Below are 26,371 nucleotides of genomic sequence, written 5' to 3' on the forward strand. Positions count from 1 at the left end.
TCACCCGACTACACCCCACCAGGGCTCAGGGCCCTCACCCGGCTGCATCCCACCAGGGCCCTCACCCAACTGCACCCCACCAGGGCTCGGGGCCCTCACCCGGCTATAACCACCAGGGCTCAGGACCCTCACCCAGCTGCATCCCACCAAGGCCCTCACCTGGCTGCACCCCACTAGAGCCCAGGGCCCTCACTCGGCTGCACCCCACCAGGGCTGCCCACTGCAGGTTCCCATCTCCCAGGCCAGGGATAAGCAGCCACGGGGGAAGTGGTGGATCTCAGACGAGGAGCTGGGCACAGCGGTGACGTGAGCATGCGTTCAGGAAGGCCCGTCAACAGTGAGGCCACAAACACAGAAGCAAAAAGAAACGTGACCACAATTCGGGGGGAAGGAAGGAAAGCGAAAGAAGGGTCAGGAGCTGGGCAGACACAGGGCAGGGCAAACGAGCACCTGAGGGGCCAAGGAGGACCCCAGCCTGGCCCACCTCCATGCTCACGAGAGAAGGGCCAGGGCAGATGGGCACCCAGGGGCTCAGGAGGACCCCGGTCTGGCCCGGCCCCATGCTCAGGAGAGAAGGGCCTGACTGCCCATGGGAGGCCAGGGCTTGGCTTTGTCCTGGGATCAAGGGTTTCGCTGGGCTCCACGGAAAGCCTGCCTCTGCCCTGCAGCCAGCACCTGGCTACTTCACACTGAGATGGAACCTTCCATTTACCCTTGATTCAAATGCTTTACTGAGCACATGCATGTCCAACACCACGTGACACGGACTAGAGGCGTGGCCTCAAATAAGACCACACTTGCTGTCAGGGAGCGTGCGTGGACAGGGATGAGCGCACCCCACAAGGCTATCCTGAGCCCTGGAGGCGGGGCCACGCACTGACAAACCCTCTCAGGAAACGCCGCCAGGACAGGAAGCGCAACTGGAGGAGCAGACCTGAAGTGATTCAGGCAATCTTCATTTGGGGAAAATCCAGGTGCTTATGGGAACATTTTCACAGAATAACTAGAATAATGAGATATTTGGGTTTTTTAAGCACTGGGGCGCAAGTCTTCCTTCAAGATTCACCTATCGCTGAAAGGTTCTGTTTTATTCGGCAGACATTTCAACATGTCAGAGCAGCCGGCCCTGTCTGGGACAGGTTTCACCATCAGGAGACAGCTGGCCTGTCCTCCGCTCTCCCTCCCAGCCACAACGTGTCCTTCTACGCACGTTTCAGCTGAAACTCTGCACTTAGTTTTCTAACTCAGAGGGTTTGTCAACCTTTCACCTGCGAACTGACCTTTCACCTGCGAACTGAGGGCCTCGCATCTGTTCCTGCCTTGAGTTTCTTCACTACACCCCATCGCTGATTCTCTGTTCTCTAATCCAGCCATGGCTTACTCCAGGGAGAAGGCTGAACTTTCTACACCGCACATGAGTAACTCACACCACCCAACAGTGTGTGCGATGACTGTCGTCCGAAAGCATGAACATGCCTGAACTCGAATTTCACCCAACGTCATGAGCTATTCTTAAAAGACGGTGATTCTGGGAAACGTTTCTAAAAATTGAATGTGAGATCAACAGCAACGCCAGCTCTAAGGAGTGCCTGCAAGGAGACGGCGGGCCTGACCATGCCCAGGGCACAGGGAGGCAGCACTCACCAGCCCGCGCGGCGATCAGGTGCGTGGCCCTGTCAGGGGCGTCGGGGCTCAGCACCAGCCGAGTGAGGATCTTTGCTCCCAGCGCCGTGGCGTGGTAATGCTCCCGCGTCTTCTCTATCGGGAAGTTTGTCGGGTGCAGCCCACTGAAAATGATGGCCACGTCGGCCAGCACCTTGCTCTTGAGTTCCGGCACGATCTTGCGGATGTCTGGTGCCTCCTCGATCTCCTTGTTGAGGAAGCGGTCGTACTTGGCGTAGTAGTCGGTGTGCACACGCACCAGGATCTCCTCCAGGTAGATGAGGTGGTCATCCTCGTCCGTGTCCTCCTCCTCCTCCTCCTCCTCCTCCTCCACGCTCTGGTCCAGGGACTCGCCCGCGGTAACACCCGACAGCTCGCTGTTCTGTGACTCCGTCTCCGCCTCCTTCCTGTCGGCACAGCCATTGCCCAGGCCGCAGAGGCCGTCCCGCTCGCCCTCCTCCTGCCCACCCAGCTCGGGCCCCTTGTCTGGGGCATGCGTGCCGGGCTCGGCCTCTCCGGGGAGACTCAGTGCTGCAGGCCGCCCCGGCTCCAGGGAACTGCCCTGTGCCAGCGCCCCGGCTCCCTCTGGGGCGGCCTTCGGCTTCTGCCGGCTTCTCTTCCCCTCACTTTCGCCGTCAGAGGTGGAGGAGGAAGACTTCGTGCCCTCGGACTCACTGCTGCTCTCGCTATCGCTGGATAAGTCGAAGTCCAGGTCAGTGCCCGTGGCACCCTGGGCAAGCCGCTGTCCCGGTGCTGCCCGGCCACCCTGCGCACAGGATCCTTGGGGCTCAGGAGTGCCTGCCAGCTCTCCGCTGCTGGTGGGGGCCTGGGCAGGGGGCCAGGTGTCCCTCTCGTCCGGTTTCCCGGGGCGGGGCGAGTCCTGCGGGGCGGCGGCCTCACTGCCGTTCAGCTCTTGAGCTGGCTTCTCCAGGCCATTGCTGGGCTCCACTCCAGGGGCCTGCATTCCCGCCTCGGGCTCTCTCACGGGTGGAGCTTGCTCTGAGATCTCGGTGCCTCGAGAAGAATGATTTACTAAATATGCATGCAAAAGGAAAAGTTACCACGATTCAGCATTAAACGTTAAACAACGTTCCAAGTTAAAGCAGCACCCTTCTTCATGGCTGTGAACTCCGGCCACCCTCTAGACCAGGCCTTGGCAACCTTGCTGTGAAGAGCCGGACAGGGTGAGCACCCCTTACTCGAAGTGCATGGGACCACAGATGTTTTGGACACTGAATGTTTTTCTGAGTTTGGAGTATTTGCGTTAAACTTACCACTTGAACATCCCAAATCTGAAAAATCCAAAATGCTCCAATGAGTACTTCCTTTAAGCACCATGTGGGCACTCAAAAAGCTTTGGATCTGGGGGAGGAAGGATCCTCCATCTATAAGAACGACTGGAGGTTTCCAGGCTGCAGACCTGGCGCCCCCGTGGCCAGTTTCCCAAGCCCCGGTCTGGAGGAAGTCAGCAACTCCACGCTGACCCCACCCATCTGGTGAAAGTCTCTACCTTCTACAGGAATGACCCCAGTTCCACCCTCCTCTGGTTTTAACCTCCAAGTTCCATTTTAGTGACTAGAGCAGTAAATATATGCCTCAAAATATCTATTTTTAAAAACTAAAGGTCAAAAACACTTAACTTTTCATAGGGTGGACGTCAGCTGCATGCCTGCCTGACAGGTTAAACCACACTGCTCTCTGGGGCCCCAGCCCGCGCCGGGCCTGAACACTGCAGTCTGGGAACGGTTCTTCCCTGCAGCCACTGCCCCCACATTCGCTCTCTCTGCAGAATGCCATGGCCCAAGGCCCAGGGGTGCGTTTAAGGAAAATTGGGATGAGAGGAGTTATTCACATGTAAGGTTCAACAGCATCCTTTAGTTTTTATTCAACTGGGAAAACGCTTAAGTGAGGGCCATTTTTTTTAAAGCCCAAATCGAAACGACATACTATCCTGTTTTTCAGTACTATATAAATAAATCCAATAACCTCTACTGAAACACAAATAAAAAAACAAAGCGTATCTTGAATTTATAGCAGTCAAAATAGAGATGAGAAATAAGAAGAACTAAACAATATGAAATGTAAATCCTGGAGAATCGGGAAGGAGGTTACCCACCTTTCTTTCTCGTCTGAGAGTCTCGGGACCCAGCGGGCGCATTCATGTCACCTGTGCCCTGGAAGTACACGTATTTCTTCACAGTTATCAGATTGGGGGCAAACTTCCAGACATCTTCTCGATCATCAATAATGCAAACCATTGAGTCTCCACAAGGAAAGAGATTTCTACAAGTGAAAATGCATAATTCACACAAAATAATAATGAAAAGAGTTTAAGATTCTAACCCACATGTAACCAGCAGACAGCACGTTAATCAGAAACTGACACCAACCGCCCCGAAGCCCTTTCTGTTTGGGTCACATTTAAACCTCAGTAACATCTTCTCCACTGCTTCTGATTCTCCTTCAAGCCGGAGTTCGCAAACTGTTTCTTAAAGCGCCAGAGTCACTACTTCAGGCATGAAGGGCCACAGGGATGAAACCCCACTCTGACCGCGTGGGCGTGGCCATGTTCCAATAAAACTTCATGTACAAACCAGGCTGGGTAGCCTAAAGGCCAGAATTTGCTGACTCTGAAAATAGACTGGGATGAGCTGTGTGGCTCATGCCTGGAATTCCAGTGCTTTGGGAGGGCTGCTTGAGCCTCGGAGTCTGAGACCAGCCTGAGCAACACAGTAAGACCCTGTCTCTACAAAAAATACAAAAGTTAGCCAGGTGTGGTGGTGTGCACCTGTAGACCCAGCTACTCAGAAGGCTGAAATGGGAGGATAGCTTGAGCCCAGGAAGTCAAGGCTGTGGGGAGCTGAGACCACACTACTGCACTTAGGCCTGGGCAACAGAGTTAGACCGTCTCAAAAACAAAAAAACAAAAACCAGACTTACTGCCGATGCAGAATTTCTAAGTGGACCTACAGCTACCTCCATGCAAACCACAGTGCCCGCCACTACAGCCTTTCCTGGGCGTGTCCCCATTCAATCCTATCATTCTGCCTTCAGGTGACTTTTCCCCTTAACTCATCACTAACAGCACCTCTCATTCTCTTTTGCCCTGATTAATCTGCTCACTCTGGCGCTAACTAGCAAAAAGGAGGTTTCTGAAGTAAATACTTTCAGATTCTCTTCTTAGTTAACATCAGCTTGCATAGGCCTCACAGTCTGCGTGGACTCCCTAAACGTAAAAACCGAAGCACTGGGAGGTGGGCGGCCACCGTGAGCCAGGAAGCGGCTGAAGCTGAAGCTGCGACCACCAGGGCTTCTCGGGAGAACAAGCCACACCTGATGCGTTGCACCAGCAGGGACGGACTTCCGGGTGGAAATGGGGAAACTCCTCGTGCAGAGTGGGCAAGAAACGTCAAAGAATATAGAGGGATATAAAAACGTCTCTACGCAGGGCAGGGAGGGGCCGCCCTGTCAAAAAGGCTCAGAGGAGCTGACAGGAGGCGGCTCTGGAGCTCATGGAAAGGAAGAAATGGCAAAAAACAAAAAGATGGGCAAAAGTCATGTGACTTAGGATTTTATAAACTATTAGCAGGATTAACACAAGCAAGCTCCTAAGAAAACTATAAACCTCAGATGCTGATGCTGACGTCAAGAACTGCCCCTAAACCAGGGGCCCCACAGAGCTGCTGAACTTGTATGTGGGGTGGGGTTATCAACATTCCTCTGCCCACTCGAGTCCTTTTGGCTGCCACCTCCCTGATGCCATCCCATCCCTACGCCGGCCCTCCTGGGTTCTGGGCCCAAAAGTCCAGTCCCTGAGTTCCCCAGGAGCCCGGGTCACTCCCTGGATCCTCAGAGGCAAAAGCTGGCCTGCTGTGAGGACGCACACCTGCCTCCTGCCTCTCCAACCACAACTCTTCGCATAGGAATGAAAACCTGGAGCTAAAGGGACTAGAATGATCACATATGCCAGGGTTGGTTAAGCAAACAGATGCACAACGTCAGGCGGCGGCTGACTTCGAATCGGTGCCGTGTGACAGAGATGGGGCTGAGAGGATGACAGTCCCCGCCTCCACAGACACAAAAGCCCAGCTCGAGGGTGGTTTCAGGGAAGGGCTGTTGGGACGGGGCAGAGCCTGGACTGGGGGCCCTGCACAAGCACCAGGGGCTCAGGCAACCTGGGAGACAGTGGGAGTACAGGTTAGAAAGGAACTTTCTAAGTACTCTGAGGCTACCAAGGAAAACTGGAGAGGGGACATTCAATTCCTAAAAAACATCAATACAGATATATTGCTCTAGGCCAGGTGCGATGGCTCACGCCTGTAATCCCAGCACTTTGGGAGGCTGAGGTGGGAGGATCATGAGGTCAGGAGAGAGAGACCACCCTGGCTAACACAGTGAAACCCCGTCTGTACTAAAAATACAAAAAAAAAAAAAAATTAGCTGGGCAAGGTGGCGGGCACCTGTAGTCCCTGCTAAGTCAGGAGGCTGAGGCAGGAGAATGGCGTGAACCTGGGAGGCAGAGCTTGCAGTGAGCTGAGATCACACCACTGCACTCCAGCCTGGGTAACAGAGCGAGACTCCGTCTCCAAAAAAAAAGAAAAAGAAAAGAAACAGAAAAAGAAATACTGCTCTAAATCTCAAGATGCGATTTTTGAAATGGGAAATGAACAGCAAGAGGTCTTTGTGAGGAGCGTGGCCAGGTACATACCTAAGGTTTCCCGTTTTAGAAAACGGGTCAATGCATTCATCCCTGGATAATATTCGATGAGAAAAAAGCTTCTTCTCGGGGTCTAAAAAGCCTTGGAAAAGAAAACAGGAGAAAGATTACATGCCTGAGACACGTTTAGGTCACACAGCGCGTGGTGAAGCCTTGAATGTTATTTTACAGTGGCAAACACAAAACATGACGAATTGGCACCAAACACTCCATCCCTTTTCGTGTAAGACAGGGCTCATGTAGGGCTTCTTTTCTCTTACGGTGAACTTATTTGTCAAACACAAATCATGTCTGTATTAAGTGTTGATAATTCTATTAACATGGAAAATTTGTAACATCCTACTGAAGTGCCTGTCTAAACCAGATGGACATGACAATTACGGAAGGCATTTCATAAGTCAAACAAGTAAGTCACCGTTCAATCTCAAAACACTCTGCATGTGGTTCTTCGCGTGATGGAGTCTGGACGCTGAACTGAAACTACTCTGCGTCACCTCAGATACGGTCTTTCCTAACCCCGGGCGGGCAGCCCTGCTCTCATCTGTAATGGTTAGTGGAGAAAAGGTTACCATGGAAGCTTGCTTCTCCCAAGTTACTTTAGTAGAATCACACAAACTCACATGCTGTGTTGTAGAAATACACAGAAAGGTCAGTTACTTCTCACTATTACACACGTTTTAACGCTGGTAATTTAGGCAACATCGAGGAAGCCTGCCTGACAGAGGAGACTGGGAAGGAAGGATATCGCGACACCACACTGACCAGCTCGTGCAGAAGGTGCTTCCACAGCGAAGAATCTGCTTGGGCTACATTTGACTCTTGTACTTTACATGACATCTGTTAATTACAAGTCTACTTTAATTTTTTAAAAGTAAGTTTCTAAAGAGCTTTACATGCTTGATGCTCTGCTTTGACTCTTTAAAGACGGCAAAACCATGCTATCTGCAAACACCCCTTCTGCACTTCAGGAGGCACCACCGTCACAATCGAGAAATCAGGCGGAGGTTTCTTGGTACTACCTCTGCTCTGGGTTTCCTGATCTATAAATTTATCTTCTGAACTTTTAGCCTACTGTGTTATCCTCCTAAGTTTGCAAAGTCTTCAATTTACAGTGAAGTGCCCATAATTTTAAAGAAAGATAATTTAAAAATAAGTCATCTCTTGCTAATTTACAAGAACCACAGAATATGTAGTAAACGTATTTCAGTTTGTGGAAGTAGGGGTACTAACAAAAACAAAACAGACTTTTCAGGTAATTTATTCTACTGGTAAAATACGTTGGAGGCATCAAGTTCAATGCCAATTTAATTTCACCGGCCATTTAAAACATTCTGGAGAGAAAAAGCGATGGTAAGTATGAAGCCTCACAAGGAAATGTTTCAGCTACTCATCATACAAGTGGCTGAAGCCAAAAATTTGGACACACCTCAAGAGATAGGCATTCCATGGCACCTAGATAACGTGTTTCAGAGTGTTTGTTCATTTAGCATTTCCTGAGTTTAACACTGCTTGGAATTTTGCTAGGAATATAAGGTACAGGAATGAATACAACACAATTATTACCCTCCCAAGAGGCTGAAATTATTAAAAAACTGAACACATTAACACACAACCTCTATCTGGCATGACACGTGCAGGTCCCATGGAACAAAACGGAGACTAGATTGCAGAAGAGTGAGCCAGTCCAGAGTCGAGAGCTGGGACTGTGGTCTCATCATGGCACACAGGTCCCCTGCATAACCGTTAGCTCTGCATGAAGCAAAGGAGGCAGACTAGACATCTCAGAAGCACTGTGAACCCAAACTCCAACCACGCAGCCCACGTTCTCTCAAGACTTAAGTCTCACCAGAACACCTGGCTCCACGCCCCTGTATGGCACCCAGGGTCCACTTCCAGATCTGAACGCACCGCACAACGCCTGGCTCCACCTCTCCGTGTGGACACGGGGTCCACTTCTGGGATGTGAACGCGCCCTGACTGCACGCCACACAATCACTATTGTTTTCACGCTGGCTTTTAATCAACTACTCCCTGCACACATCCCTACTGGGCTCAGCCTCTGTACCACCATCTCTGAGATCACAAACGCGAGAAACATGTTGGCTGCTTTCTATACAGGTTGAAACATGCACATTACAGTTAAAACAGAAGAGCTGCTCTGTGCACCACCTTAGTTACCCTGCAGCCCCGTGGCACTACGCACGATGCACTCCGGGGTCCGTAAGATCTTCTGGGAAGATGAACCTGCCTCCTGGCTGAAGCATCACCACCTCCAAACATTTCAAATGCAGCACTGCCAGGAGCTTTCCCTTCCTTGATATCACTGGTTTGTTAGTATTTCAGTAACAAAAAGATACCTGGACTTAAAGGAGAAATAAACGCAATTGTTTCTTACTATATAAAGACACGTAACTTCTAGATGATCACTGAGGCCATGAAGTCGCTAAATCTGAAGTCTGTTAATAGAATTATTAGCGTCTCTACAATCACATAAAAGACACGCATCCCGGGCCGGGCGCGGTGGCTCACGCCTGTAATCCCAGCACTTTGGGAGGCCGAGGCAGGCGGATCACAAGGTCAGGAGATCGACACCATCCTGGCTAACACCGTGAAACCCCGTCTCTACTAAAAATACAAAAAATTATCCGGGCGTGGTGGTGGCGCCTGTAGTCCCAGCTACTTGGAGGCTGAGGCAGGAGAATGGCATGAACCCGGGAGGCGGAGCTTGCAGTGAGCCAAGATCGCGCCGCTGCACTACAGCCTGGGCGACAGAGCGAGGCTCCATCTCAAAAAAAAATAAAAAAAAAAAAAGACACGCATCCCAAACACTTAACATTTCTGTCCTAGTCATACTGAAAGCACACATGCTACCAACAGGGTCACTTTCAAAATGAAAAGCATCAAAGGCGGAAGCTCGGCAGCCACCTCAGGCTTCAGTCCGGACCTCACTTTCTCACTTGTAGAAAAGCTGACCCAGGTCATCTCTACAGATCCCACCAGCCACGACAAAGCCAAGCTGGGCCTTCCTGAACCGCAGCCTGGACGCGGTCCTCCTCCCGCACTGCTGGGCTCGAGGGCCCGTGTTCTGTTGAGAATCTCTGCATCCATGTTCACAGGGATACTGGTCTGCAGTTTTCTTGTGATGTCTTCGTCTGGTTTCGGCCCACATCCCTTGGACACACTGGAACACTGGACGTTCCCGTAGAAAGCAGAGCTTGAAATGCAGAAGGCGCCACAGGGCCCGGTGATGCTCAGCAAACCTAGCGGGTCTCCCTGCAGCAGAACCCACGCTCAAGGCCCTCCACAGCCACGTGCCCACCAGCAGGCTCCCGTGCTCTGCCGTCCAAGCGGCTCAGGGGCCTGCAGATGTCAGTATGGACGTTCTGCTGAATTTGCAAGCAGCTACCAGGCTCCCTCCAGCTTTCAGGCTGATAAAGAAGCATGGCATTCTCTTCACCTGCTTCATCTTTCACCACACGAGGCCTCATGAACGTAGAATCAGACTGTAGCGTCCCATGCCCTGCCTGTCGGTGTGAGGGGCGGCAAGGGTGTGGCCCAGCTAAAACCTGGGACCCCTCTGCCTTTAGCCCAAATCCCCTCCAGCCAAGCATTTAAACAGACCTGAGCCTTCCACATACTCATCCTCACTGGGGCTTGTGTACTCTGACCAACAAACGTTGATGTCCCTCAGAAAAGGATAAGCAAGACGTGTGCAACAGCCAACCTACATAACCCCAACTTTAAATTGAGAGACCTGGAGAAGGATGCCCCAAATAAGAAACATTTGCATGGGCACTAGATACATGGATGGAAGATGGGACAAGAGAAGAAGAAAAAATCACCGGTGCATCCTGGACTGCCTGCCGCCTTCAGGAATCAGACTTGCAGGTCGCCAGGCTGTGCCCGCTGGTGAGCACCCTGTGTGGGAGGTGGAAGGCGGGAGGCAGGAGGCAAACGCGTCACCTCCCAGGGAGCAGGCCACGCAGCGCGCGGTCCTCACAGTCCTGGGGTCAGGAACCACTCCCCCACTGAATAAGCTGGGTTTTAGGAACTCACCCAGAGGATCCAGTCCACAGGGGGGAAAAACTCACATAAAATGATGAAGATTTATAACAAAGGGATGGATAAATTCTTGGTGACGAAATCTTACGTGAAAAGAACAGTACATAAACTTGTGCACATATTAAGACAAACTTGGGCAAAATTACACACACACAAAAAAACAGAGAATGGGGACAGCCATGGATATGACAACCGTGGGGAAGACTTCTCTGGTTTTTAGTCTCTCCCTGACATTTGTTATTGCAAACGTGACGCCCCCTCGGGCGTCTGGTCTGCATGGGCGTCACCGGCACTGCGGTGTGTGTGACTTACGGGTTGGCCCCTGGGAGGTGCCTGGTACTGGCTGCGAAGGCACAATCCAGGGCTGGAACACACACAGGGATTTGAGGGTCTATTTCCACATAGTGGAAGTCGACTAAGGCAGCTTAGTCGGCCTGGGCTGCTCTGAAGAAACTCCGTAGCATGAGTGACTCAGGAACGGACGTCCCTTCCTCACAGTTCTGGAGGCAGGCATCTGACCAAGGCGCCAGCGACGTGGCTGCAAGTCAGTGGGCACTGGCTTGCTGCGCCTCCTGCAGCTCCCAGAACCCGCGTGGGTAAGGGCCCTGATTCCACTCATGAGGATGGAGTCCTCATGACCTCACCGCCTTCCACACCCCTCCTGATATCCTCGCCTTGGGACTGGGTTTTAACATATGGACTTGGGGACTGTAAAACCCCAAATCATAGCAGGCGTTATTTCTTTTTTCTTTTTTTTGAGACAGAGTCTGCTCTGTCGCCCAGGCTGGAGTGCAGTGGCGCGATCTCAGCTCACTGCAAGCTCCGCCTCCCGGGTTCACGCCATTCTCCTGCCTCAGCCTCCCGAGTAGCTGGGACTACAGGCGCCCGCCAACATGCCCAGCTACTTTTTTGTATTTTTAGTAGAAACGGGGTTTCACCGTGTTAGCCAGGATAGTCTTGATCTCCTGACCTCGTGATCTGCCTGCCTCGGCCTCCCAAAGTGCTGGGATTACAGGCGTGAGCCATGGCGCCCGGCCAGCAGGTTATTTCTTTACTGGCTTGAGGACGTGAGCAGTATCACCCTTGTGCATAATTACTTGTCTTCACATCATCGATCTCAGGCAGCCATACAGCAGCAGCCATAATGTTACATGTGAATGTTTCGAATTTCAATTACAAGAGGAATTAAGGGTCATGATCAAAATTTCCTAGAAAGTCACTAAATATTAAAGGAGGATTCAAAATTCATTTCCCCACCAACAACAAAAGACTAAGACCAATCCGGAAAGACCTTTGAATTTTAAAATGCTCAATCTAAACCTCTGGAGCCGGCATGGAGGAACCCACACTGCCACTCGGGCCCACGTCCACGTGGGACAGACAGTCACCATCCTGCGTCATCGTCCCCTCGCTTCGTCCACGTGGAATAGACGTTCACTGTCCCGTGTCATCATCCCCTCGCTTTTTCCACATGGGACAGACATCCACCGTCCCGCCTCATCCCCTTGCTTTGTCCACGTGGGACAGGCGGTCACCGTCCCGCGTCGTCGTCCCCTCGCTTCATCCACATGGAACAGACGGTCACCGTTCCGTGTCATCGTCTCCTCGCTTTTTCCATGTGAGACAGACGTGCACTGTCCTGCGTCGTTGTCCCCTCGCTTCATCCACGTGGGACAGAAATTCACCATCCCGCGTCGTCCCCTCGCTTCGTCCCCGTGGAATAGACGTTCACTGTCCCATGTCATCGTCCCCTCGCTTTTTCCACATGGGACAGACATGCACTGTCCTGCGTCGTCCCCTCGTTTCGTCCACGTGGGACAGGCGGTCACTGTCCTGTGTCATCCTCTCACTTCGTCCACGTGGAACAGTTACCGTCCCACGTCATCGTCCCCTCGCTTTGTCCACATGGGACAGTCACTGTCCTGTGTCATCCTCTTGCTTTGTCCACGTGGAACAGATGGTCACCGTCCCATGGCATCGTCCCCTCGCTTCATCCACGTGGGACAGACGGTCACCATCCTGTGGCATTGTCCCCTCGCGTCGCACACATGGGACAGTCACTGTCCCATGGCACTGTCCCCTTGCTTCATCCTGCTGGTGCAGACTGGCACTCATGCTATCACCCAGGGAGACAGAAGCAAACGCTAAATCCTAAGGGTACCCACGTGTAGGTAGGGGATGGTCAGAGCACCCAGCACGAGCACACACTAGTAGCCTGGCCTGACGTCCCTGTGAACTGATTAAGAAGGTGTCTGTCAGAGTAAGCTCACAGAATAAGGTTCCACGTGCCCACGTCGTCCTGACAAACTCTCAAACTGGCCCACCCAGTACCCGGCCAGGGCGGCTGCAGCCCCACCCGCCGGCCCCGGTGGCAGAATTCCCTTACCCCTCACAACCCCCGCACAACAGCCAACTCTAAGACCACAACTGAGTTGCAGGAGAGCTTCTTTTCTTTCTTCATCTTTAAGAAACCATCACCGGAAACAGGAAAGAAACCCACTGTTCACACGGCCCCTTCGGTTGCGGCTGACTGACCTGCGATGGTGTGTGCGTACAGCCGGCTGCCGAAGGTGAAGACGTGCAGCTCGTACAGCTTGGCGATCTTCTCCAGGAAGTCCTTGCAGTGCGGACGCAGGCGCGTGTGCAACATGGGCTCCCCCCGGCCCAGCTGGAAGTGAAAGATGCCCTGAAAAGAATGGCAGCAACAGTCAGGAGAAAAGGTCTGAGAAGCCCCAGCAGCCCCCACAACCCGTGTGCCTGAGACAGGCGTCCTGAAGACACGTGTCCGAGACAGGCGTCCTGAAGACACACGTGCCCGAGACAGGAGTCCTGAAGACACACGTGTCCAAGACAGGCGTCCTGAAGACACACATATGCTTGCCTCTCCACATGGGACAGAGGACGTGTGTGTGTACACGCCTCTCCACACGGACAGAGGACGTGTGTATATGCCCCTCTACATGGGACAGAGGACATGTGTGTGTACACGCCCCTCCTCATGGACAGAGGACATGTGTGTGTACACACCCCTCCACATGCGACAGAGGACATGTGTGTGTGTACGTGCCCCTCCACACGGACAGAGGACGTGTGTGTACACACCCCTCCACATGGGCGTGGAACACAGAACATGTATACACGCCCCTCCACATGGGACACAGGCGTGTGTGCACACACCCCTCCGCGTGGGACAGGGGACAGTGTGTACACGCCCCTCCAGGTGGGGCAGAGGTTGCATGTCCACCTGTCCCTCCAAATAAGGACGTGACCCTAACTGATGCAAGGCGCTACCCGTGGCATTTAATACCCACTGTGTAAGTACTTTCCATGCACGCGGTATGACTGAGCAAGTGCGGCCTTCTCAGCTGTGGGAATGCCCTCGATGCGTGTGATTAACGACTGCCCATGATTACTAGGATAACCACCTACCTGCAACAACTGTTCAAGATCACCGCCCTGGGTAATCACGTTAACAATAACAGCCTACGATAACTACATGATAACCACCGATGATAGCTACACTCACTAGCTACCTACCTGCAACAACCCGTCCCTGATAACCAGCCAACAGTCACCACCTATGATAACCACATAACCACCGATGACAGCTACCCTCACTACTCATGATAACTACCTACCTGCAATGACCGCCTAGGATAACCACCCCGATAACCACGCCAACAGTAACAACCTATGCTAACTACGAGATAACCACCGATGTCACTTCTGCCTTTGTTTCTTCAAATGCTGACATGTTACACAGCAATGCCACCGCAGGTGCTCTGAACAGACCGCCTCCCACATCACGTGCTCACAGTGCTTTCCTGAGCTACTCAATAAAGGAAATCAACACTCCCAAGTAACCTGGTGAAACGCACGGGTGATTTTCAGATACGGTTTATTTCATTTACACATACAACACAAAAGCTGAAAGTATTCTAAATCGTATTTAGTAGACAGATGAAATGAGCAACACCGACTCACTCGCTTACATATGATCGACACGCAAACAAGACTGCTTTCCTCAGGAAGTTAAACTTTGATCCTTTTAACCCTGTTAAGTTCTCAGTAAAATATTTACTCTTAATGGCTTTAATTAAGCTCAGTTACATTTTTCCAGCTCTACATTAGTTAGGACCCTCGGGAAGAAGCTACTCTGTTGAAGATCTACGAGTGAAGAGTTTCAGTAACAACTTTCCCAGTTAGGTTTTTCTAGCTCTAAGTTAATTACGACCCTCATGAAGAAGGTACTCTGTTAAAGATTTAGGAGTGAGACGTTCTAGTAACAACTTTCCTATTACTCAACAGTAAAAAGTCCAGCAGCGTCCAGGCTTTGGGAGGTGTGGCCAGCACCACTTCTGACCCCCGAAATTGCTTTCAGGGGGCCAGGAGTAAGGCCAGGCACCAGCCTCAGGGTCTCCTCTGGATGTCGAGTGGGGTACACTAACACTACTGAGGAGGCAGAGGACAGTCAGTTCATGCTTCCCCACTACATCAGGACATTGTCGCCTTCCAGACCACACAACTGAGAAACAGCCACATCATAACCAGACTCCAACTGTCTTCAGCAGGCCTATCCTGGAGATACTGAGAATCACATGAATTTTTTGGTTTCCCAGTGACTATAATCCATGCTGACACTCTACTGTAGCTTATTAAATGTGCAATAGCATTATGTCTAAAAGAACAATGTACCTAGCTTAATTTAAAAATACTTCATTATTAAAAATGGCTGGGCACGGTGGCTCAATGCCTGTAATCCCAGCACTTTCGGAGGCTGAGGCAGGCGGATCACTTGAGGTCTGGAGTTCGAGACCAGCCTGGCCAATATGGCGCAACCCTATCTCTATTAAAAATATAAAAATTAGCTGGCTGTGGTGGTACACACCTGTAGTCCCAGCTACTCGGGAGGCTGAAGCACAAGAATGGCTTGAACCCGGGAGGTGGAGGCCGCACGACATAGAGATCGTGCCACTGCACTCCAGCCTGGGCAACAGAGCGAGACTCCGTCTCAAAAAATAAAAAAATGAAAATAATTTTATTATTAAAAAATGCTAACAACATCTGAGCCTTCAGCACGTCACATTCTTTTGGCTGGTGTACGGTCTCACCTGATGCTGACGCTGCGGACCGATCAGAGGGAGTTCACTGAAGGCTGGGGGTGGCTGTGACGGTTTCTCGAAATAAGATGACAATGAAGTTTGTCCCATCAACCAACTCTTCCTTTCACAAAAGGTCTCTCTGTAGCATGCAAGGCTGTTTGACAGCATTTCACCCACAGGAGAACCTGTTTCAAAATGAGGGGCGATCGTCGTAGACCCTGACACTGGTTTATCAACTAAGTTGATGGAATCTTCCAAATCCTTTGTTGTCATTTCAACAACGTTCACAGCATCTTCTCCAGGAGCAGATTCTATTTCAAGAAACTTTCTTTGCTCATCTGTAAGAAGCAACTCCTCATCTGTTCAAGTTTCATCCTGAGGTTGCCAGAATTCAGTCATCTTCAGGCTCCACTCCTAATTCCCTCACTATTTCCACCACGCCTGCAGCGCCTTCCTCCGCTGAGGTCCTGACACCCTGGAAGTCATCCATGAAGGTGAGAACCAACATCTTCCGAACTGAGGGTTGGAATCACCATCTTCTGAACTCCTGGTTGATGCTGTACTCTGACCTCCTCCCGTGAATCACAAATGTTCCTGGGGGCACTCACAACGGTGAATCCTTTCCAGAAGGATTTTCTGTTTGATTTTCCCAGACTCATCAGAGGAATTGCCCTCTAAGGCAGCTCCAGCCTTAGAAGATGTAGTTCTTAAATAGTAAGACTCGAAGGTTGAAATCATTTCTTGAGCCCTAGGTTGCAGGGTGGATGCGGTGTCAGTAGGCATGAAAACATTCTTCTCCTGTATGTCTCCATCAGAGCTCTCGGGTAACCAGGTGCATGGTTGATGAGCAGGAATATTTCTGAAAAGAATCTCTTTCTGAGCAATAGGTCTCAAGAGTGAGCTTAGAATGGTCGGTAAACCACGCTGTGAACACAGGTGCTGTCATCCAGGCTTTGCTGTTCCATGGATGGAACACAGGCAGAGGAGATTTAGCCCCATTCTTAAGGGCCCTGGGATTTTCAGAAAGGCACCTGGGCACTGGCTTCAACTTAAAGTCAGCAGCTGCATTAGTCAGTCTCCAACGAGAGAGTCAGCCTGTCCTTTGAAGCCAGGCACTGACTTCTCCTCTCCAGCTATGAAAGTCCTAGACGGCATCTTCTTCCAATAGAAGGCTGTTTTGTCTGCACTGAAAATCTGTTGTTTAGTGTGTTTAGCTTCATCAATGACCTCAGCTCAATCTCCTGGGGGAACTTACTGCAGTTTCTCCATCAGCACCTGCTGCTTCACCTTCACTTTTATGTTACTGAGACGGCTTCTTTCCTTCAACCTCATGAACCAACCCGTGCTGGTTTCCAGCTTTTCTTCTGTGGCTTCCTCACCCCTCTCAGCCTTCACAGAATTGAAGACAGTTGGGGCCTTGTTCTGGATTAGGCTTTGGCTTAAGGTAATGTTGAGGCTGGTTTGATCTTCTACTGAGATCACTACAACCTTCTCCTTCTCAACAATAAGGCTGTTTCACTGTCTTATCATTTGTGTGCTCACCGAAGTAGTAGTTTCAGTTTGCTTCAGTAACTTTTTCTTTGCATTCACACCTTGGCTGTTGAGTGCAAGAGGCCCAGCTTGCAGCCTTTCCTGCCTTTCAGCGTGCCTCCCTCACTAAGCATAATCACGTCTACCTTTTAATTTAAAGTGAGAGACTGGTGAGCCTTCCTCTCACTTGAACACCTACAGGTCACTGTAGAGTTATTACTTTGGCCTAATTTCAATACGGTTGTGCCTCAGGGAATAGGGAGGCCTCAGCACCAGGACAGAGACAGGTAATGGCTGGTTGGAGGAGCAGTTAGGACACACACATCTACCCATTACGTCTGCTGTCTTATGTGGGCGTGCTTCATGGCACCCCAAAACAATGACAACAGTGACCTCAAAGATCGCAGATCACAATCCCCTAGAGCAGACAGAACACTAATGAAGCAACTAAGACAACAGTGACCTCAAAGATCACTGACTACAGGTCCCTGTAACAGCAGAACACTACCGAGGAGTCTGAAGCACACGGGAATTTCCAGAGCACGGCACACATGCTGCTGGAGAATGACACCCACAGCCGTGCTCGCTGGGCTGCCCCGAGCCTCCTCTCTGTGAACACACAGCATCCGTGAAGCACCATAAAATGAGCTGTGCCTATAAAACTCACTCAATGCCCAACTTCCCAGGCACAATAAAAGCAGGGAACAGTCACAACAACTCACAAAGGTGTATGTGTGCAGAATGTATTTTCATAAAGTCCTTAGATTCTTCAAAATACCTAGCTTGTCAGAAAATAGGCATTAAAAAAACCTTAGTGAGTAGAGTAGTGGATATGAATGAAGCAATCTGAAAATATCTAGTCACAGTTTATACTGCACAGAAGAATATATTGCTGTATAAGATGCCATGATACACACAAATGACTAACACAGCCGAAAACAGAAGCTGTTTTGTGGGTGAGGCCTGAATTCCGGCCCTAAAGGAAACTCCTGTGCAGCACGGCAGTTACTCGATTCTCTCCATTCTGCAAATAGCCTAGAACGGGAGAGTGTGCCACCTGGGGGATCTGTGCAGCGCACTCGCCACCAGACTGACGTACTAGGCCAAACTTAACCAAACTTCTTTCAGACGAAGCTTGCCACAAATTTGACCTAGGTGTAACTGTCATCAATCTGTCCCAGCTGTTGGTGCCACGCCCCACCACTCGGCAGTGGAGGGCACCTGGCTCTGCGGCGCACCCTCCGGCCTGCTGGGCGTCTGCTATCGGGACCTGCAAGATCCCCAGAAATCTTTAGGAACTGGAAAGGTCAGAACTGGCCCCTGAACTCCCAAATCTAACGCCAGAGTCCACATACTATCTGTTTAACAGCAAACATTTAAAAAACAACTCAGTGTTGGTGAGGGCCTCCCTGCTGGCGACCGTCTAGGCTGACACAAGCCTCTGGGCAAGCCTCTTGGCACAGATATAAAGAGCCTTTGGTCTAGAAATTCAGTTTCTCTGGCTCCATCCTGAGGACACAGCTGAGGCGCAGGAAGGGTTCTGTGTGCATCAAACAGGGTTCTGCCCTTATCCTTCATTTCTCCCTGTATTTCCTCTGGAGAATGCACGCTGACCACCTCCCAGCCTCTTCCTCCACCCCGTTCTCCCAAGCACAAACCCAGGTGTCCACCACCTGCCCTTGACATCCCAGCGACACAAAGGCATCCAACACCAACGTCCTCCCCACCAAGACCAGCACTCTCAGGACACGTCTTGCACTATCCACTGCACCATCCTCACAGGCTCAGAACGCTTCCGCCCTCTCCGACAGCCTTCCGGGCGGGCACACAAAGGGCTCCCGCACAAACAGCAGGAAGTGCGAGACACAGTGGGCACCAAGATGTCTGCCCAGGGCTGCAGATGCTACCCAACAGCCCAGCAGACACACAGCCCACACCCAGAACAACAGAGTCTGCTTTCAAAATCCAGGCTGACCTCTGGGAAATCATCTAAAAAACAAGGTAACACACTTTTGAATCAAAGTTCTAGGACCCGCGGCTCCAGGACCCGGGGTGCCGGCCGCACTCACTTTATTCGACATCTGCTGACAGTGCTGCTCAGTTGTGTGGATCAGCGTCTGGTCCAGATCCACCATGAGCACCAGCTTCCGGTTCCGATGCAGTCGCTGCTGGTCTTCTCTTCCCAGCTTCTCCGCTTGCTACAATTAAACAGAAACAAGAAATGACAAAGTCAGTATGTTTGCATCCAAGGTAAAAACTCCAGTTTATCAAGAAACAGGAAACAAAATAAATGCGTCCCTCTCCAGCCCCCGGCATTTCCCACGGCCTGCACCCTACAGGCCGAGAGACAGGGCCGGGTCACCAACTGGGTCACGGCAACCTTGCTTGTGACCACGATTTTATAATTCAGTTAAATACATGAGCCAACGAAAACAGAGGGGAAGAGAAACTAGTTGTTTCTATCAAAGCCAATTCAATGGTATGGAGCACTCAATAAAGGTGAGCTGCAAAATTAACGAAGAAACCAAGTCAGCCGGCTGGGAGAAGGGAGATGCCGGGTGGCCCAAGCTGGGCAGCAGAGACCGGCAGGGGCCACGTGCTCAGAACCTCCCACGTTCAGCCTATTCCTGTCCCTCGAAGAGACCTGGGGGCCTGGCGACAGGCATCAGGGTGTCCCTCCACACGGGGCCCAGAGCGGTGCTAACAAGCGCCCAGTCACCCAGGCATTGGGGTCCCAGCGTGGGACACAGGACGTGACGTGCTAGGACGCACCACGCTGCCTTTCTCACTGTAACTGCCCCTCACTCCTCACAACAAAATCCTCGTCCCGCTCAGGGGGTACCTCCTCCCATGCCCGTCCCTGAAGGGAAATGCACAGAGGGGCCGGCAGGTGCCGGAAAGATGAGGGGTACTTCCTCCTCCCTTCACCCCCAGACTTGCCGGCTTTGGTCTACGCACACACATTTTACGTTCGTTTAAAGTTTGGTAACTCAGAAAACCCAGAATCCTGTATCTGGCATTTTGTTTTCCCATAAAAAGACAGACTGAAATGGTGTCCATCATTTAAAAGCACGCATTTACCAAAATCATAACACTGCAAAGTGTTTTACCTATTCACAAAATTGTGCAGCCCTGCAAGTCTGTAAGATCACAAACTAGTTTTTCTCGGCTCCCAGAGCATTTTCACCCACGGGGTGAAGTGAGGTTGGGGAGACGGCGCCTGCCTCAAGCACAGGAGGTGCCCGGAGCTGCTGACCCACAGAGCCCCAGCAACTCCTGAAATACACAGGAGGCGTAGACACTCGAAGATAAAAACCCAAATCACTCTTAACTGGGCACACGAACACCTGTTGCTTCTCTCCACCCCACGTACCCGCCGTGGGCTCTCCTGTCAGCACAAGGCAAACAGCCCTGGGATCCCCCAACCCACCCCTGCGTGTGCCCACTCTCCCGAGCCAGCTTCCCACTGGTACCAGCAGCAGCCACTCCTGTAGCCAACAAAGTGCTACCACTGCCCCCTCGCCCGACCCTGGCCACCGACTCCTTGCCATCATCTGCCCCAATAGACGCTTCGCCCTCCCGGCTCATCTGGCACACGCCTTGGCAGCGTGGCCACCTCCTGAGCTCCACAAGCAGCTGTCACATCCCTCCCCAGTTAGGACTTGGCTCGAGGGAACCCAGGCTGAGCCTGGCTGTTCACAGCTGCGGAACACGCAGGTCATGCAGCCTCAGGGCCCCGAGTCGCTTTTGCAGGCGGACTTGTCTGTGGAGAACCAAGGGCAGCCGTCCCCGTTTCAGGAAGGCAGCAGCCCCGTAAGTCATCTGTGTGACGAGGGGTTGTTTTAGTAACAACGAAGACAACCACACATCAGTGCTTCTGCAGCCGCCCTCCTCCCACAAGCCGCCCTCCTCCCGCAGCCGCCCTCCTCAGAGCACCACGCTTCCCCGACACGCAGTCGCCGACGCCCAGCTCACCTCGGAGCTCACCATCAACTCCGGCACGCTGTGCACCATGGACACGGTCGCCGTGGACAGTGGCACCTGCTGCCTCCCGTTCTTACTCTGCAACCTGTGAGTGCAAGGACAGGGTCAGCACTTTCCGCGGAGTCCCTGAGCACAGATGCACACTGGCTCTAAGTGATGGGATTCCAGCTGATCTTTAATGGACACATGCTGCTATCTGAGCACAGAACTTGGTTCTGTTGGCAACTGTGGAAACGTTCTCCACTGTTTAAAGACAGACAGGAAAACTGGTGGAAATACTGAGCTCATGGCCACACTCATGAACACACGGAGCCACAGTTCTTCATGAAAACAAACTGCAAAGTCACACAGACACAGAAACAGGCCCTCAACCATGAAAATGCAGAAAAAGTAGCTGCCGCACCTCCCACTGCCCAAGTGATAAATCCAAGAAACCACTTGGCATTAGAGGTAAAGCAGCCCCCAGCATGGGGGCGCTCGGGGGGGACCAGCCAGGCTGTCCTGAGCGAGGTGCTGCTCCAGATACTCAGCGATCTGCATCTTCACAGTCAGGAGAAAACAGACAGGTCTCAGCCCTCCAGCACCCCCACTACCACAATTGAGAATGGCACGAGGCTGGGGTGACGGCAGAGCAGGAAGGACCGCCTCCTAAGGAAACCCACTGAGTGGGACTCGCGTGGGGCCCAAGGGAGGCGTCTGCATCTGCCGCTGGGAAACCAAGGGCCTCACTGGGTCCCTCGCACAGCTTCTCGGCCTCCCGGGAGGCCACCACCTCGAGCCCCAGCAGGCAGATCTCACTTTTCTGGATACTTACTGGGTGAGGTCTTGGCCACATTCAGCACACAGGCCTTTCATGACAACCGGGTGGCTGCATCCTTCCAATTTCACCAGAACCGCTCTACAAAACACGAAGGGAAGAACACTTTAAAATCTCTTGGTTTATCATAAGAACCCTCCAGTACGAATTTTAAAATCTAAGTTTTCGTGCCAATACTACACCAACTCTTGCATAACTTTGTAAGCAGGTGGCCTCGCCCTTGAGGGCATTTCTTTGTCTATCAGACAACTTTCCACCTGTAGGTCTCTCTCACGAAAACGACACGCGAGAAACGACATGCCACCACGCCTCACCACCCCGTGCCACCCGCGGAACAGCTGAAAACACTAATGATGTTTGGTTCAAAGAGGAGACTTGCGGAGAACGTAAAAGTTGTCTCAAAATACACATTTATATGCGATCCTCTAACATTTGTGATACAGAACTTATAAAATCTAAAACTTTTACATCATTCCCAGTCTACAGAGAGCTGACGCAACTACGTCTTCCTAACAAAACTACTGTAATATTCTGGTTTTATATAAACACAAACTGTTTCATTTGTCCAAACAGTGGTCATCTGGCAGAAACCATGGAAGAAGTGCTGAAATCTGAAGGCCACGAGACCAGAAGCCGCCCAGCTCTCAGCGCCGGTCCCAGGTGCCCGCGGCCCCACACTCCCGCCCCAGCTGGGCTGCTCCGACCACCCTTCCCCGCACACATGAGGCCAGTCAGCACTCAGCGCCCACCCCTAGGTGCTCACAGCCCCACACTTCTGTCGCAGCCGGGCTGCTCCACCCACAGACATGAGGCTGTCCAACACTCAGCACCCGCCCCAGGTACTTGCAACCCCACACCCCCTCCCAGCTGGGCTGCTCTGAACACCGTGCCCCGCGAACACACATGAGGCAGCCACCCAAGCTGCATCTGTCAACGGGACCTTTCCAGGCCGGATGCCCCATGGCCCACCGAGACGCCCAGCCATGTCATCGAGAGGACACCAGGATCAGGCCGCAGGTGGGAACGAGGCGGAGCTACATCCTCCATGACCACTGTGCCATGGTGGGCTGCGCTGGGAGACTCGGAGGGGCGTGTCTGCAGCCTGCATCCTGGAGGGAGACTCGGAGGGGCAGGTCTGCAGTCTGGAGGGAGCGGAAGGGAGACTCGGAAGGGTCGGATCTGCAGCCTGGAGGGAAGCAGAAGGGAGTTCCTCCTGGGGAGGAGGATGGGCGTATGCAGATCACCCGGGAGACACTGTGCTGAGGTGACACCACACGGTGTGGTACGGGGCTCTATGCCCTCGGGGATGGAGTGGGCTGCCAGTGACCATCAAGAATCTGAGCTCCTCCGGGTCCTGGAACCCTGATCCTGACCCTACGAGGAGAGCGAGACAAGGTGGCCCTGCCCCGGCACCTCCTCTGCCCTCACCAACCCCAGGACCCATGACACTTCCCGGCCCCCACAAGCTCACACAGAGCCTCCCACCGGCCCCCCAGGAGGAAAACCAGACACACCTAAGTCAGAATCAGAAGAAACAAGAGGAAAGAGAGAGTCATTTAAAAAAAATCACAGGCCGGGCGTGGTGGCTCATGCCTGTAATCCCAGCACTTTGGGAGGCCGAGGCAGGGGGATCATGAAGTCAGGAGATCGAGACCATCCTGGTTAACACGGTGAAACCCCGTCTGTACTAAAAATACAAAAAAAAAAAAAATTAGCTGGGTGTGATGGCGGCACCTGTAGTCCCAGCTACTCAGAAGGCTGAGGCGGGAGAATGGCGTGAACCCAGGAGGCGGAGTTTGCAGTGAGCTGAGATTGCGCCACTGCACTCCAGCCTGGGCCACAGAGTGAGACTCCGTCTCAAAAAACAAAGAAAAAAAATCACAAGGAGAACTCTGTCGAGAAATCTATTCTGTAAATCCACAATTCTCAGAAGTAGTTTAAAAAACTACTACTTATTGGTTAGAAGAATCTAAATTTTTACACTCAGGTTGGGCTTTCCCAACCCAAATATGAGACCTCCTGAGCATGGACGCGACAGCACACGGGAAACTCCACCCCTGACTCCATGGGAAGGGCAGCAGGCAAAGCTTTGTTCATGCATGAAACTATTAGAAGTGTTGTGTAAAATTACCTTCAGGCTGTGTGTATACAGTGCATATGCAACAAAAGGGATTCTGCGCTTGGACTCGGGTCCCATCTCCAAGACATCTCCTTACATATATATGCAAATATTCCAAAATCCAAAAAAAAATCCGGAAATCCAAAACACTTCTCTGTTCCCAAGCAGTTTGGATAAAGGAGACTCAGCCCTTATGAGGTTTTTTCTTTTTTTTTTATTTTTTTTGAGACGGAGTCTCGCTCTGCCGCCCGGGCTGGAGTGCAGTGGCCGGATCTCAGCTCACTGCAAGCTCTGCCTCCCAGGTTCACGCCATTCTCCTGTCTCAGCCTCCTGTGTAGCTGGGACTACAGGCGCCCGCCACCTCGCCCGGCTAGTTTTTTGTATTTTTTTAGTAGAGACGGGGTTTCACCGTGTTAGCCAGGATGGTCTCGATCTCCTGACCTCGTGATCCGCCCATCTCGGCCTCCCAAAGTGCTGGGATTACAGGCTTGAGCCACCGCGCCCGGCCATGAGGTTTTTTCTTAAACCAGACAACAAAATAGTGATACCTTGTTTGAAAAGGTGTGTTAAACTTTCTAAGGGACAAGTATGATTTCTTTAATTTTATCAAAGTACTTTACAATGAATGATTAGAGTTCTGCCCTAAAATGCCCAAATGAGCAGACTTAACATAAAAAACCCAACCTCTGAAAAAAAAAGAAAAGAAAAATAAGAAAAAGAATGCACAAACCGCACACTGGACCATCCTCCCTCCCAGCCACCGCACCTGGTCAAAGACACTACCAGGCTTCACAGGCCTCAGGGACACCTGCTCCCTGCTTGCTGAGGCTGCGGGGGCCATCTCCGCCCAGGAGTCTGTGTCCCCACCGCCATCACAGCTGCACTCGGGACCTCCACATCCAGGCTCCTCCCTGGTGCCTGGCATCCTCCAACCCCCACCGCCGACTCCCCGGCTGAGCTGTTTTTGTCCACCCACAGGGCTCTGCGGCCCCACCACCAACACCTAAACCCAATCCTCCCAATGGCCCCACATCCTTCCCCTAGGCACTGCTCCTCCAGTCCTAGCAGCAACCCGACTTGGGAACCCCAGCCCCTCTAACAAGCTTCCCTGGTCTCCAGCTGACATCATTTTGCCATCAGCCTTCTGCAAGGAAACCCTGCACAGTTCCTGCCCCACGCAGGACACTAGCTGCGGGCTACTCACTCTACCCTCTGTCCCACGTACAACACCAGCTCGCGGCGGGCTCCTCGCTCCACCCTCTGCCCCACGCAGGACACCAGCTCGCGGTGGGCTCCTTGTTCTACCCCCTGCAAGGTGAAGAGAGGGAAAGGAGACCGCGGCAGCACCCGAAGCTCCTGCCCCAAGGCTGCAGGTGCAGCTCAGGTCTGAAGATTTGCGGGTCTCTGTAACCTGACGACTTCCGGCTCAGTCTGTGTGTGCCCCTGGCAATGCTGGCTGCAGGTGTTAAAGACACAGCATAAACCAGCTCATTCAGCAAGGAGGAAGCACGTACAGGGCGAGGACACTGCTGCCTCCTGCTGTGACCTCTCCTTCATGTGCACAGCTAACGGGCAGTTTGTATTTATTTGCTTTGCTCATTTTTAAACTAAAACTACGGCTTGGGAAATATTTTTTTCAGGAATCCTCAAATATGGTCTAGGAGGATTTTGCCAATCTCTCCTAAACATGTTAGCATGAAGAAAGATCTGGGGTGTCTCTAGCTTAACCAATAAATAAGTGTTGTTTTTTTGTAGAAATTGACAAGTTGGTTCTGAAATTTACATGGAAATTCAGGAAACCTGGAATCTCAATTTTGAAAAATAACAGAGAACTTTTACTACCTGACTTCAGAACTTATCAGGCATACACTATAAACACATGGAACACAGGAGTCTAGAAAGACTCAAAGTCATGACCAACCGACAACCAACCAAGGTGTCCAGCAAACTCCGTGGGGCGGGGGGGGCACCTTCCAGCCAGTGGGGCTTCACACGAACGGATAAAAGGCTGCCAAACGCCTGCAGAGTGGGTTCTGCAAAGGTTTTCTCCACTGTTCCCCACCCCGAGTCCACCCTGGGAGCTGTTCACTCTTCGCCTACTTCCAGTCCATCCTGGGAGCTGTCCACTGTTCCCTAGCACGAGTCCTGCCTGGGAAGCTGTCCACTCTTCCCACAGCCTGAGTCCTGCCTGGGAACTGTTTACTCTCCCCCCAGCCTCAGTCCACCCTGGGAGCTGTCCACTCTTCCCCCAGCCTCAGTCCACCCTGGGAGCTGTCCACTCTTCTCCCAGCCTCAGTCCACCCTGGGAGCTGTCCACTCTTCCCCACCCTGAGTCCACCCTGGGAGCTGTCCACTCTTCCCCCAGCCTCAGTCCACCC

The 26,371-nt window shown here is 52.0% G+C and overlaps 1 protein-coding gene across 4 annotated transcripts in view; it reads right to left on the reverse strand.

The window, feature by feature from the left end:
- The window catches only part of CTDP1 (CTD phosphatase subunit 1), a 71,751-nt gene that overhangs the window by 34,724 nt on the left and 10,656 nt on the right, over positions 1 to 26,371 (reverse strand). For 3 of the 4 annotated variants that reach the window (XM_023224801.1, XM_023224798.1, XM_023224800.2), the window contains exons 2-8: positions 21,872 to 21,955; positions 21,049 to 21,142; positions 19,143 to 19,271; positions 12,977 to 13,127; positions 6,371 to 6,461; positions 3,779 to 3,945; positions 1,645 to 2,694 (exon numbers count right to left, since the gene is read on the reverse strand). In XM_023224801.1, coding sequence (XP_023080569.1) covers positions 1,645 to 2,694; positions 3,779 to 3,945; positions 6,371 to 6,461; positions 12,977 to 13,127; positions 19,143 to 19,271; positions 21,049 to 21,142; positions 21,872 to 21,912 — 1,723 coding nt within the window. In that variant the 5' untranslated portion in view covers positions 21,913 to 21,955. The remainder of the gene's footprint in view (positions 1 to 1,644; positions 2,695 to 3,778; positions 3,946 to 6,370; positions 6,462 to 12,976; positions 13,128 to 19,142; positions 19,272 to 21,048; positions 21,143 to 21,871; positions 21,956 to 26,371) is intronic. The other variant, XM_023224799.1, reaches the window with a different exon arrangement.

Source organism: Piliocolobus tephrosceles, chromosome 18, assembly GCF_002776525.5.
Source record: "Piliocolobus tephrosceles isolate RC106 chromosome 18, ASM277652v3, whole genome shotgun sequence".
Taxonomy (NCBI): domain Eukaryota; kingdom Metazoa; phylum Chordata; class Mammalia; order Primates; family Cercopithecidae; genus Piliocolobus; species Piliocolobus tephrosceles.